The sequence below is a fragment of the Pediculus humanus genome, genomic scaffold (assembly GCF_000006295.1).
Source record: "Pediculus humanus corporis 1103172108193 genomic scaffold, whole genome shotgun sequence".
Classification (NCBI taxonomy): Eukaryota; Metazoa; Arthropoda; class Insecta; order Psocodea; family Pediculidae; genus Pediculus; species Pediculus humanus.
Genome location: NW_002987763.1, coordinates 366,306 through 378,348, shown reverse-complemented (window position 1 = coordinate 378,348; position 12,043 = coordinate 366,306). Strand labels below are relative to the sequence as shown.

Below are 12,043 nucleotides of genomic sequence, written 5' to 3'. Positions count from 1 at the left end.
AATTAATAATAATAATAATAATAATTTCAAAGTACAAAAATTTTAATGACTTGACGCGAGATCAACAACACAAAAAAAATTAATTAATTAAATATTTTAATTTAAATTTCCAGATGAACGTGAGGGTGACGACGATGGATGCGGAACTCGAGTTCGCCATCCAACCGGCGACAACCGGAAAACAATTGTTTGATCAAGTCGTCAAAACTATTGGACTTCGAGAAGTTTGGTTTTTCGGACTCCAGTACACGGATTCAAAGGGATCCCTGACGTGGATAAAATTGTACAAAAAGGTTTGTGTTTGGCAACGTTGCGATAAGTAATCTTCTTATTCTTCTTCTTTCATTCTTTCCCCCCGCCCCCGCCCCCGCCCCCACATGACATATTTCAAAGTTTACCTTTCCTTTTCTCGTATTGTTTAATCTTTAATTTCTCATGCGTGACATTACTTCTTTCGTCACAGAGCTCACTCACATCACGAGACGTTTGTTGATTGTTATTGTAATTGTTACGAACAAGGTTACGATCGAAGCCATTTTGTTTTTTCTGTTTTTCCCTTCCTTCCCCCTCCCCCCCCCCCCCGATTCAAAGTTCAATCATCAAAACTTGTTAGAAAAATGTCGGGAAGCAAATAAAAAAAAAAAAAAAAATTGTCAACGAATCGTTTTAACCAACGCAAAAGTTTTCCTTCCCATAGGAGTTTGTTCTACTTCCGGTTATTTTTATTTTTTATTTTTCCTATTCAAACGTTTGGAATTTTTTTTTTTTTTTTTTTTGTATATTATAATTAACGTCTGCAAATAATTTTGTAATAATTCCACTTAAGAAAACGTGATAGAGAGAGAGAGAGAAAATGATTTTTATTGCGCAGCATTCTCGACCTTGATTTCAAACGTCTTCTGCTGTTCTCTCTCTCTCTCTCTCTCTTTCTTTTTCATTAATTTACCGAGATTCGAAAACTAGTTTTGTAATTTTTTTTATTATTTTGCCGAACGTAGAGTGAAACTTTAAAAAAATTGAAGAACAGGTGGTGGATGATAAAAGGCCCACCACCGCCACCCCGGATCGATTTTTCCGTTCGTTGGTTTTCTCCCCCGCCCCCCGCGACTTTGGTTCGACCGGAAATTGAACCTGTCGAAACCCGCGAATTTGGATTTTTTTATTTTAAATTTTTTTTTCATTTTCTAATTCTGCGAATACCTGAATTTTTATTAGGTTTGTTGTTAGGCCGTGGTGGTGGTGAGTCAGAGTCAGGTGCTCCATTAAGTTTTCTTTTATAACGTATTTATTGCCGTGAAAGCGAAAAAAAAAAAAAAAAAACTATGAATATGAATTTGTGTTTTAAAAAAAAGTTTGATAAGTGTGGGGGACCTTGAAAGGAAAAAAAAAGAGAGAGAGAGAGAGAGAGAGAAACGTTTAAACGTAGCATTATTAAGTTGAAATTTTTCGTTCTTTGTCTTTTCTCTCTCTCTCTCTCTCTCTCTCTCTCTCTCTCTCTCTCTTTCTCTCTTTCTCTCTCTCTTTCTTTACCATTTATTAACTTTATGGATTTGTTTCAAGGACGTTCTAATCAGTTTACCGTCTCTAATCGAACCTTTGTCATTCGCGAGTAAAAGCTTTTAAACACACACACACACACACTTTAGAAAAGTTTCAGTTTTTTTTTTTTTTTTTAAAGTTGGTACCACTCACGCCTTCCAGTCGTCCTGATCCGTTATGGGTTTTCTTGTCTAGGTTTTTTTTTCGGGGGAGAAGGGGGGAGGGTGGACGGTACAATGTTTTGGATTAAGCGAACGTTTAGTACTTTTCAAATGTTATCGATAATAATAATAATAATAATAATAATAATAATAATAATAATAATAATAATAATAATAATAATAATAATTGAAGTGTTGTTTCGATAATGAGAGAAAATTCGAAAGATGTAAGAATTTCCAGGAAAGGAATTGTGTTGCATTTAAAAATACTTTTATGTTAAAACGTAACAATGACGTCATTACCGGGATAGCGCAAAAATTTATTACGTAAGCTGCAATCGATCATGTGATGAACTGAATCAGAAACTGTTTTCTTCGAAAATTATTATTATTATTATTATTATTATTATTATTATTATTATTATTATTATTTTTAAATTAAAAGACGAGAAATCTGTGTTAATGAGGCAAAAGGAAAAAGCCGACTTTTCTTTTTTGACTTTTCAAAATGTCAAAAATTTTCATTCCTGGGGGGGGGGGGAAACAACGAAAAGGTCAAATGAAACGCTTTTAACGTAATAAATCGCGTTGAAATTTTTTGGCGACATTTTCTTTTTCTTCTTCTTGGTGTCGTTCGCCGGAAATGCCTGAGCTTCCCTTTCCCCTACCGTACTTCCGTATCGTACTTCCCCCCGTCCCCCCAGCATCAATATTAAACAATCGGAAAATTATTATTATTACGTTAGGCAGGTGTGAGAAATAGGAGGGGAAGTGGAGAGATTGGTAGGATTTTTGTTTTGTTTCGTTTTTTTCCTCTCCCACGCCCCCCACGGCCCCACCCCCCGTTCCAAACAATTATTAATAATAATGGAATTTTTTTTCTTTTTTCCGGCAATAATAATAATAATAATAATAATAAAACGGAAAACACGCAGGAAAATCTTCAAGTAGCTAAAAGATTCGTTAAAAATTATTGTTTAAAGAAAAATGAGGCCGGAATGATTTGGGTAAGAAGAACACTTTTGGTGGTAGATGATATTCGAATTTAGCAAAAAAAAAAAAAAAAATGATTTACTAATAATGGAAAACAATGCTTGTTGTATTCTCACATCCGTTTCGATTCATCTCCCTCCACTACCCCGTCACCCCCCTAATGTAGTAAAAATGAGTAATAATAATAATAATAAATAATTTAGCATTCGATATCGTGTGATAGTCGCATTAATCCGTGTGTTTGCATATTCGTTGTTGCATTTATATATATAAAAAGAGTTTTTCCCCCCTCTCGTGACGTGGTAGCAGTAGTAGTAGTAGCAGTAGTTATTATATTTTATTGCTTGTTTTTTGTCGTGGCGATAATAAAGCCACGTGATTTTTCCCCTCCCCTCTCCTCCACCACCCCTCCACTCGTTTCTTTCAAGGCGTATTCATTAGTAGTGGTTTGATAACGAATCGATAGAATGATGTGATGGTCATCAATTTTTATTACGAAAAAAAAAAAAAAATTAAAATTAATCATCATCATCGTCATCGTCATCGTCATCATCATTTTCGATATCATCATTATTATTATCATACGTGTCGTCAACTATCGATCATCATTTTAAAAACCATCAATAATATTTCGAGGTGTGTCTTTTCTCTCTCTCTCTCTCTCGCTGTGTTATTATTTCTCTCTCTCTCTCTTTTTGTACGCGGAAATAAAAAAAAAAAATAATAATAATAATGAGGGAACGACGATGTAATTGCATAACTATGCGCATATATATGTGTTTTCTTATCGTAGTTATGACGGAGAGCATAATTACGAAAACAAATAAAAACTTTCGTAGTCTCTCCTCCAGGAAAACCTGACGAAAGTTTGTAAGACTTGTGACGTCACACACACACACGTGACTTCTTTTTAGTCACCATTCGACCTATATGATTTTCTAATTGATTTCCCCTCTCCCCCCCTTTTGTTTTTGTTGAGGTGGTTGTTTTAGACAATAGATATAATATAATTGTCGCATAAAATTTTGTGCCAAAGAAAATTCCAGTAGTGGTTTTCTCTCTCTCTCTCTCTCTCTCTTTTTTTTTTTTTTAAATAGAATTATTGCGAATCCCTTTCGCCAAAGTGTAATTAGATTCTAGATTACACGTCTTGTTTAAAAAATTAGTTTAAAAAAAAAAAAAAAAAAAAAAAAATAACGAATTAATCATTTGATGAATTATAGGTTATGAACCACGAAGTGAAAAAGGAAAATCCACTCCAATTCAAATTTCGCGCCAAATTCTATCCGGAAGACGTGGCGGAAGAATTGATACAAGATATAACGCTGAGACTTTTTTACCTTCAGGTACTTCTCAAATTTTATTCTCAAATTTTTATCGAAAAAAGAAATAGGAAAAATGGTTGATAAATATTAATAATAATAATAATAATAATAAATTTTCAGGTTAAAAATTCGATACTTTCCGACGAGATTTACTGTCCGCCGGAAACGTCCGTTCTTCTCGCTTCGTACGCCGTACAAGCGAGATACGGAGATTACAACAAGGCATACCACGGATCCGGATTTTTGTCAAACGACAGACTGTTGCCTCAAAGAGTCATGGACCAGCACAAAATGTCCAAAGAAGAATGGGAATCATCGATAACGACCTGGTGGAACGAGCACAAGGGAATGCTTCGGTGAGTTTCAAAAATTTACGCCCGAAAAAAAACCAAAAAAAAAAAAAAATGAATCCCCGACGGTTTTTAATTTTTTTTTTTTTTTTAACGCGAAACGACAGATTTGGGTATCATTTATTATTATTATTATTATTGTTATCATTGTAATAAAACGGCGGCCAAAAAATCGTACATAACGAATCCCTTGTTGTTGGGATCTCCCATTTTGACCATTTCTTTGGCTTCTTTTTCCGTGAGCGGGGGATCCCCGAGCGTCGTCATCCATTTTTTCAAACGATCCGACGGTATGAATCCCTCGTTGTCGGGATCGAAAACTTGAAATGAATTTTTCAAATCTTCGAAAGGATCGAGATCTTTTATTCTTTCAATCGCGAACCGTTTGAAATCATTAAATTCGATCTGTCCTATTGTGTAGGGGGCGGGGGGAAGGCGCGGGGAAGGAGGAGGAGGAGGAGGAAAAAGAAAATTTGTAATCATCATTCATATCATCACCGTTATTATTATTATTATTATTATTTTATTTATTTACCGTCTTTCGACAAATCCGATTCCAAATCTTTCATTTCCGTGTGCGTGAGAAATAGTCCGAGGCTTTTCAAAGCTTTTTCCAGGTGCGCGGCATCGAAAACGCCCATTTTGTCTTTGTCGAAATATTCCAAACATTCGTCGATGTCGTCGCTTATGGATTGAGTGAGTTCGTCTACGACCGGTTTCTCATCTTCTTCGTCTTCCGTTTCCGCCGCATCTTGTTCGTTCTCGTCGTGTGATTCTACTTTATCCGGAAACATTTTCCTTTTCAAAAATGAGGTTGCCGTCGATCGATATAATTTTGTTTACCAAATTATTATTTACGTTTGATGCGTGTGTCGTGAAGAGGGGAGGTGAGGGGAGGGGAGGAGGCATGAGAAAAAAAATTTCATAGAGTGTTTGAATCGATTTCGAAAAAAAATTTTTTTTTTTTTTTTTGGCGGTTTACTTTACGCGAGTTCATTTTTTTTTTTTTTCGAAATCAGTTTCGAATTGTTGTTTTAGTTACTGAAAAAAATGGTTGGTTGTTGTTTGCTTGTTTGTTTGTTTGTTTGTTTGTTTTTTACGTAATGGTTTTTCCTGATTGCACGATGACCGTGACTCACCTACGTTTATCGAATACCTGGCAGTGATACGCGATGCTTTTCTTAGGCATTGTATCACAACATGTATGTCGAATGACGAATTCAGTCGATTGCACACATTCGAAGGTTCTTTCCCCCCCCCCTTCCCTCTCCTCCCTCTCTCTAACTCTATCTCTATCTCTGTTTAAGGTAGGTCACATGCGAGTGAGATCGTCGCCATTTTCGTTTGATGATGTAAAAAAAATTTTTTTTTCCAGAAAAATAAAAAGTAAGGAAATTGTTTTGCTCGTGAGAAAAAAAATTTTATTTACACGTCATTATTTAAAAGGATAAATGACGTCATAAAACGAGTCGAACCTGGGGCTCTTTTATTATTATTATTCATTCATTCATTTTTTTTTCGTTTTTTTCCCTTTTTCCCTTTGAGATTTTTCTTTTTTTTCCCGTTTCTTACGATTCCGAAAATTTTCTCGACGAATCCTTCGTAGTAGACTCGGCCCGTGCCTTTGGGATCCGCCATTTTAATCAAATTATCAATTTCGAAATCTTCCAAATCTTCGCCCAGGTTCGTGAGGTATTCGGTCAAAGCTTTAACGGATACGAAACCTTCGTCGTCTTCGTCGAAAACTTTGAATGCTGCGATTATGTCCTCGTGATTTTCCGGGACTTCGTGTATCATTCGTGCCATGGGATGTAAAAACATTTCGAAATCCACGTAACCTAAATTGCAAAAGAGTGGAAGGGGTTGGGGAGGGATTCGATTAGTGGTGAATTTTCTATCTCTCTCTCTCTCTCTCACATCGTGCCCATACCGTTTTTATCCGGATCGATTTCCTTTGTCATTCTCTTGAGAATCGCCTTGGACGGATTCAATCCCATGTTTCTCAAAATGATTCCGATGGCTTTGACCGGGATTTTATCTTCGTTGTTGACATCGTAAGCCTGGAAAATTCTTTTGAATTCTTGCACTTGTTCTTTCGTCAGAAACTGTCTCAGATCTATTTGAGGCTCTTCATCTTTTATCACTTCGAGTTCCGAGGATTGGAGTTCTTCGGTTTCACTCGTCGAATGTTTCAAATCTGAATGCTCAGCTCCGAGACTGCTGTCAGTTTTGTTTTTCATCATTTTCAATAACGAATAATGAATTTACATTCGTACCATTATCACGTTTTCCTTTTTCCTTTTTCCTTTTCCTTTTTTTTTTTTTTCTCATTCAGAATTCGATAAAACGCCCGCGACGGAAAATTATCGGGGAAAAAAAAAAAAAAAAAAAAAAAAAAACAAAAAAAATGTCGCGGCCGGTGGTTATTTTTAGTCTGCTGAAAACACCGCCGGCGGCAAACGAACGATCGGGGCGGGGCGGGGGGGCGGTTTAAACGAGAGTAAACGAGGCTTTGGAAAAATGTCGGAACGTTAAAAACGCAACAACCTTTTTGGTTGGGCAATTTGAAAAAATTTCGCTTAAAAAAAAAAAAAAAAAAAAAATTATTATTAAATTTATTTATTTGTATTTATTTATCGTAAACTGTGAGTGATGATGATGATAATAATAATACGAATAATGATAATGATAATAATTTCCTAATCACTTTGACATCATCATGGTGACGAATTCTTCGTAATTGATATTTCCGTCACCCATGACATCCGCTTCCCTAATCATTTCGTCGCATTCTTCTTCCGTTAATTTTTCACCCAAGTTCATCATTATGTGCCTGAGCTCGGATGCGGTTATGAATCCGTTACCTTCCTTATCGAATATTCTAAAAGCTTCTCTGAGTTCTTCCTCGTTGTCGACGTCTTTTATCTTTTTAGCCATTATCAAAACGAACGATGTGAAATCGATTAAACCTGTGAGGGGGGTGGGAAAAAAAAAGAGAAGATTCGTTTAACATAACGAAACACGTGTGGGATGTGGGGACGCGTGGTTAAGGGTTAGGAGGTAGGGGTAGGAGAATGCAAAATCACGAGAGAGAGAAAAAAAAGAAGAGGGGGTGGTGGTGGTGGTGGTGGGAGTAGAAAAGAGAAAGGCGGGTGATCGATCGTACCTGTTCCCTCTACGTCTACTTCGCAAATCAGCTCCGCGATTTCCGCTTCCGTCGGATTCTGCCCGAGAGACCTCATGCAAGTACCCAATTCTTTGGTCGTTATGTTACCGTCGCCATCTTTGTCGAAAAGGTTGAAAGCTTCGCGGAATTCTGCGATTTTTTCAACCGAAAGATTTTCCTCCGGTAATTCCGTCGTCGTTTCGTCGGCCATTTTGTACGATTTATTTGTTTACTATTATTATTATTATTATTATTATTATTATTATTATTATTATTATTATTAAACTTTGTTTCCGACGTTTGTTAATTGTCACACTCGGGTTTTCGTTTCGCTTTTAAAAAAAAAAAAAAATTTCATCGACTTTATTATTATTATTATTATTATTATCTAATGCCACGATTTTCTCTTACTCTATGAAAATGTGAACGAGGGAGAGGGGTATTTAAAAATTGAAAAAAAAAATAATTTGAGTTTTATTTTATTTTATTTTTTTATTATTACAAAATGGACATTTTTTCGAGTACGTTAAAAAAAAAAAAAAAAAAAAAGGGGCGACAACTTAACAGCCTAAAAATTGTGAATCGCATGGTTTGTCTAATAATTTGCAAATTATTTTCTCGTATTCGATTGTATCGATTTCGTCGAGCATCCAATAATCTTCTTCCCTGTATAGGAAATCGATTTCGTCATCCGTCAATTTATCTCCCAGTTTCTTGAGGTGATGCCTTAAAACTTTGACGTTTAATTTTCCCGTCGGCGGTGACGTCACGTCGAAAATATCGAAAGCTCTCCGAAGTTGTTCGTCTTCCTCTTCCGTTCGCACGCAAAGTTGTTTCATGACGAATGATTTGAAACATTTGAAATTCATTCCGTAGCTTTCTTCTGCAACGGGAGGTGGGGGGGGAGAAAAATAAATCGGTGATTATGATTAGAGAGAGAGAGAGAGAGAGAGAAAGAAAGAGAGAGATTGTTACCGCAGCCTTCGGTCAAAGCGTATCGTACAATGTTGGCAAGCTCGTCGTCGTGTGGCAATCTCCCGAGGGAAACGAGTAATTTTTTCAATTCTTCGAGCGACACGACGCCCTCTCCGCGAACGTCCAAAAGAGCAAAAGACCGACATATTTCCGATTCCAAATCGTTCAAACGGAAATCCGTCAAATCGCACTCGATGGATTCGCACAAAGAATCTTCGGTTGTTTTTTTAGTTTCGTGAATGACTTCCGTTTTTCGCGTGTAGTCTTTCCAATCACGTGATTCCGCCATTTTTCTTTTTTATTTTTCCACAACCCTTTCACTTTCCCTTCCTTATTCACCCCCTCGAAAAAAAAAAATTTTAAAAAAAATTATTATGTTTGTTTACAAATATTATTATTATTATTATTTTCCGCGTGAGAATGATGGCGGCGGCGGCGGCGTGTAAATAATATATATTAATAATGTTGTTTCCGTTTTCTGCTGACACTGTCAAATTTATTTACACGATTTTTATTTTTATTTTTTTATTTTTGAACGCGTGGAAAAATAATAATAATAATAATAATAATAAAATTTGTTTTTTTTTTTAAAAGTATTTGTTTTATTATCATTATTATTAATAGACACGATTTGTTTTTGGCATCCGGATGAATGTGCGGTTTGTTGTCCATCTCTCTCTTTCTCTCTCTCTCTCTCTCTCTCTCTCTCTCTCTCTCTCTCGTTGACGACGAAAGAGAGGAGAGGAGATGATAGGGGGTGGAGGGGAGGGGGGGTTGTTTTTTCATTTGGACAGCATGAAAGTGGCAAAATCTTCGTAGAAAAGTTTTTTTTTACGTATGTAAGAGGAAGCGTCGCGGAGCCAATCGTTCATTTCCGACTCGGAGAGTGGTTCCCCCATGGTCGTGAGCATTTTCTTAAGGTCTTCGATGCAAATGAAACCTTTTTCCTCTTTGTCGAACATTCGAAAAGATTCTCTGAGCTCGTTGTCTTCGTCGAACTGTCTGTACTTTCCTTTGATGAGTTTAACGAACGTAATGTAATCCACGTCGTCTGAATAAGGGGGGTAAGGGGGGGGTAAGAAATAAATAAATGAACGGGGGGGGAGCAACAAAAGGTTTAAAAAAAAAAAAAAAAAGAAAATTATTCTCACGGCAATTTTGTTGAGCGAATTGTGCGACTATATCCGTTTCTTCGCAAACCGTTAAAACCTGACCCAGAGACCTGATGACCGTTCCAATGTCCTTGGTATCGATTAATCCGTCTCCGTTTTTGTCGTAGAGCGTGAACGCTTCCAAAAATTCGTCCATCCTATCCTGGTTGGATGCGCATTCGAAATCGCTTTTCTTTTCGGGAAGGTGTAAATAATCGCGAATGTTTACACGTTTATCCATGTTTGTTTGTTTTTCCTACAGTGTGCCGTGGCAGCAGATTTAGATTTTTTTTTCATTTTCCCGCGTCTTTGAACAACACTCCACTCCTGACTGATTGACGAACCTGGCAGGTTGATTTTCTCTCCCCCTCTTGATGGGGTGACCCGACAAATTTTTTTCTCTGAAATTTTTTTTAATTTTTCCGTTTGTTTGTTTGTTTGTTTGTTTCAGGGAGGATTCGATGATGGAATATTTAAAAATAGCCCAAGATTTAGAAATGTACGGTGTAAATTATTTTGAAATTCGTAACAAGAAAGGAACCGAGTTGTGGTTGGGAGTCGACGCGTTGGGATTAAACATATACGAAAAAGATGATAAGTGAGTATTGAAGGGGAAAAGAAGCAAAATTTTGGGGGGGGGGGGTAGGGGAGTAACCCCTATCATTATTATTATTATTATTATTATTATTATTATTTTCCCTTTTTTTTCTTCGTGTTAGGTTGACGCCGAAAATCGGTTTCCCATGGTCGGAAATTCGTAACATATCGTTCAACGATAAAAAATTCATGATCAAACCCATCGATAAAAAAGCTCCCGATTTTGTTTTCTTCGCTCCCCGCATAAAAATCAACAAGAGGATTTTGATTCTCTGCATGGGAAATCACGATTTGTACATGAGGAGAAGGAAACCCGACACGATCGACGTTCAACAAATGAAAGCTCAAGCGAGAGATGAGAAAATAGCAAAATTGCAACAGAGGTGAGAAAGCGTAGGAGGTGTAGGAGAAATAGAAGGAGGAGTAGTAGTAGCAGGTGTAGGAGAAAGAGGAGCAACAGGAGGTAGTTGCGTTTTTAACATTTTGTTTCTTGTTTTCATCATAGGGAAAAACTTCAGTTGGAAATACAGGCGAGAGAAAGAGCCGAAAAGAAATATTTAGAAGTCGAAGAACGTTTTAAAATTGTGACTGAAGACTTGGCGAAAAAGAAACAAGATTTGCACGAGGCTCAAGAGTCGATAACGCGTCTCGTGGAACAATTAAAAGAAGTACAGGTAGCCAAAGATGAATTGGAGGCTAGGCAAAATGAATTACAGGTGAGAGTGGATGAAACGAAGGAGATGGGGGGAGGGATGCGGGGGTGTGTGTGTGTGTAAACTTATAGCTATTTTGCGTGTTTTATGTAACAGATGATGATAATTCGATTGGAAGAATCGAAGAACATGGAAGCCGCGGAAAGGCAAAAATTGGAAGATGAAATATCGGCGAAACAAGAAGAATTGTTACGCGTCAAAAGCGAAGTCGATATCAAAGCGGAAGAAACCAAACGTTTACAGGTACGTAGGGATGTGTGAGGGGGGGGGAATGAAAATAAACGATTCGAATGATAATGTTTAATTTTACAGATGGAAGTGGAAGAAGCGAGGCAAAAGGAAAAGGAAGCCAACATGCAATTTTTGGCGGCGTCAACGACTCCCCAGCATCATCACGTCGCCGAACACGATGACGAAAACGATGATTTGCCCAACGGTGACGTGACGAAAGAATTAGAAACGGATTCGAATATCGTGGATCCGGTCGAAGAAAGACGTACTCTGGCCGAAAGAAACGAACGCCTTCACGATCAGTTGAAAGTGAGAGAATTTTCCAATAAATATGATGCGTGACGCGTTGTCGTTATTATCATTATCATCATTATTATTATTATTATTAACATTTGTTTGTTTTCCAGGCGCTCAAGCAAGATTTGGCGCAATCGCTGGACGAAACTAAAGAAACTGCCATGGATAAAATACATAGGGAAAACGTTCGCGTCGGACGGGACAAGTACAAGACTTTGAGAGAGATTCGAAAGGGTAACACGAAGCGACGAGTCGATCAATTTGAAAACATGTAAAATCCTTTTTCCCCCCCTCCTCATTCTCCTCCCCTACCCCCCCAAACGTTATTATTATTCTTATATATTATTAATCCAACCGTACGTCGGTCCCCGCCCCTACTCCCACTCTCCTTCCACCTCCCCTACCCTGCCCTCTCCTCCCCCGATTTACCGTCATTATCATTATTAGTATTTTTTTTTTTTTTTGTTTGTTTTGTTTAATATTGAGAAAAAGAAAGGAATGTTAATTTTTAATTAATATTATTATTATTATTATTATTATTATTA

General features: G+C 37.1%; 6 protein-coding genes across 6 annotated transcripts; 1 reads left to right on the top strand and 5 right to left on the bottom strand.

The window, feature by feature from the left end:
* Positions 1–113: 113 nt before the first annotated feature.
* Phum_PHUM424430 (moesin/ezrin/radixin, putative) lies at positions 114–11,773 on the top strand (the record flags this gene model as incomplete). The annotated part of the gene is made up of 9 exons (XM_002429184.1): positions 114–293; positions 3,917–4,039; positions 4,139–4,374; positions 10,112–10,258; positions 10,380–10,640; positions 10,763–10,973; positions 11,067–11,213; positions 11,283–11,510; positions 11,609–11,773. The coding sequence occupies 9 exons, from the start codon at positions 114–116 to the stop codon at positions 11,771–11,773; spliced, it is 1,698 nt and encodes a 565-aa protein (XP_002429229.1).
* Phum_PHUM424480 (calmodulin-5/6/7/8, putative) lies at positions 4,513–5,162 on the bottom strand (the record flags this gene model as incomplete). Its single annotated transcript, XM_002429183.1, has 2 exons — positions 4,513–4,778; positions 4,904–5,162. 2 exons carry the CDS (start codon positions 5,160–5,162, stop codon positions 4,513–4,515), a joined length of 525 nt encoding a protein of 174 aa, XP_002429228.1.
* On the bottom strand, positions 5,872–6,611 carry Phum_PHUM424470 (calmodulin, putative; the record flags this gene model as incomplete). The annotated part of the gene is made up of 2 exons (XM_002429182.1): positions 5,872–6,206; positions 6,299–6,611. 2 exons carry the CDS (start codon positions 6,609–6,611, stop codon positions 5,872–5,874), a joined length of 648 nt encoding a protein of 215 aa, XP_002429227.1.
* On the bottom strand, positions 7,072–7,745 carry Phum_PHUM424460 (calmodulin, putative; the record flags this gene model as incomplete). Its single annotated transcript, XM_002429181.1, has 2 exons — positions 7,072–7,337; positions 7,535–7,745. 2 exons carry the CDS (start codon positions 7,743–7,745, stop codon positions 7,072–7,074), a joined length of 477 nt encoding a protein of 158 aa, XP_002429226.1.
* On the bottom strand, positions 8,095–8,798 carry Phum_PHUM424450 (calmodulin, putative; the record flags this gene model as incomplete). Its single annotated transcript, XM_002429180.1, has 2 exons — positions 8,095–8,417; positions 8,510–8,798. 2 exons carry the CDS (start codon positions 8,796–8,798, stop codon positions 8,095–8,097), a joined length of 612 nt encoding a protein of 203 aa, XP_002429225.1.
* On the bottom strand, positions 9,292–9,901 carry Phum_PHUM424440 (calmodulin-6, putative; the record flags this gene model as incomplete). The annotated part of the gene is made up of 2 exons (XM_002429179.1): positions 9,292–9,560; positions 9,661–9,901. 2 exons carry the CDS (start codon positions 9,899–9,901, stop codon positions 9,292–9,294), a joined length of 510 nt encoding a protein of 169 aa, XP_002429224.1.
* Positions 11,774–12,043: the final 270 nt, after the last annotated feature.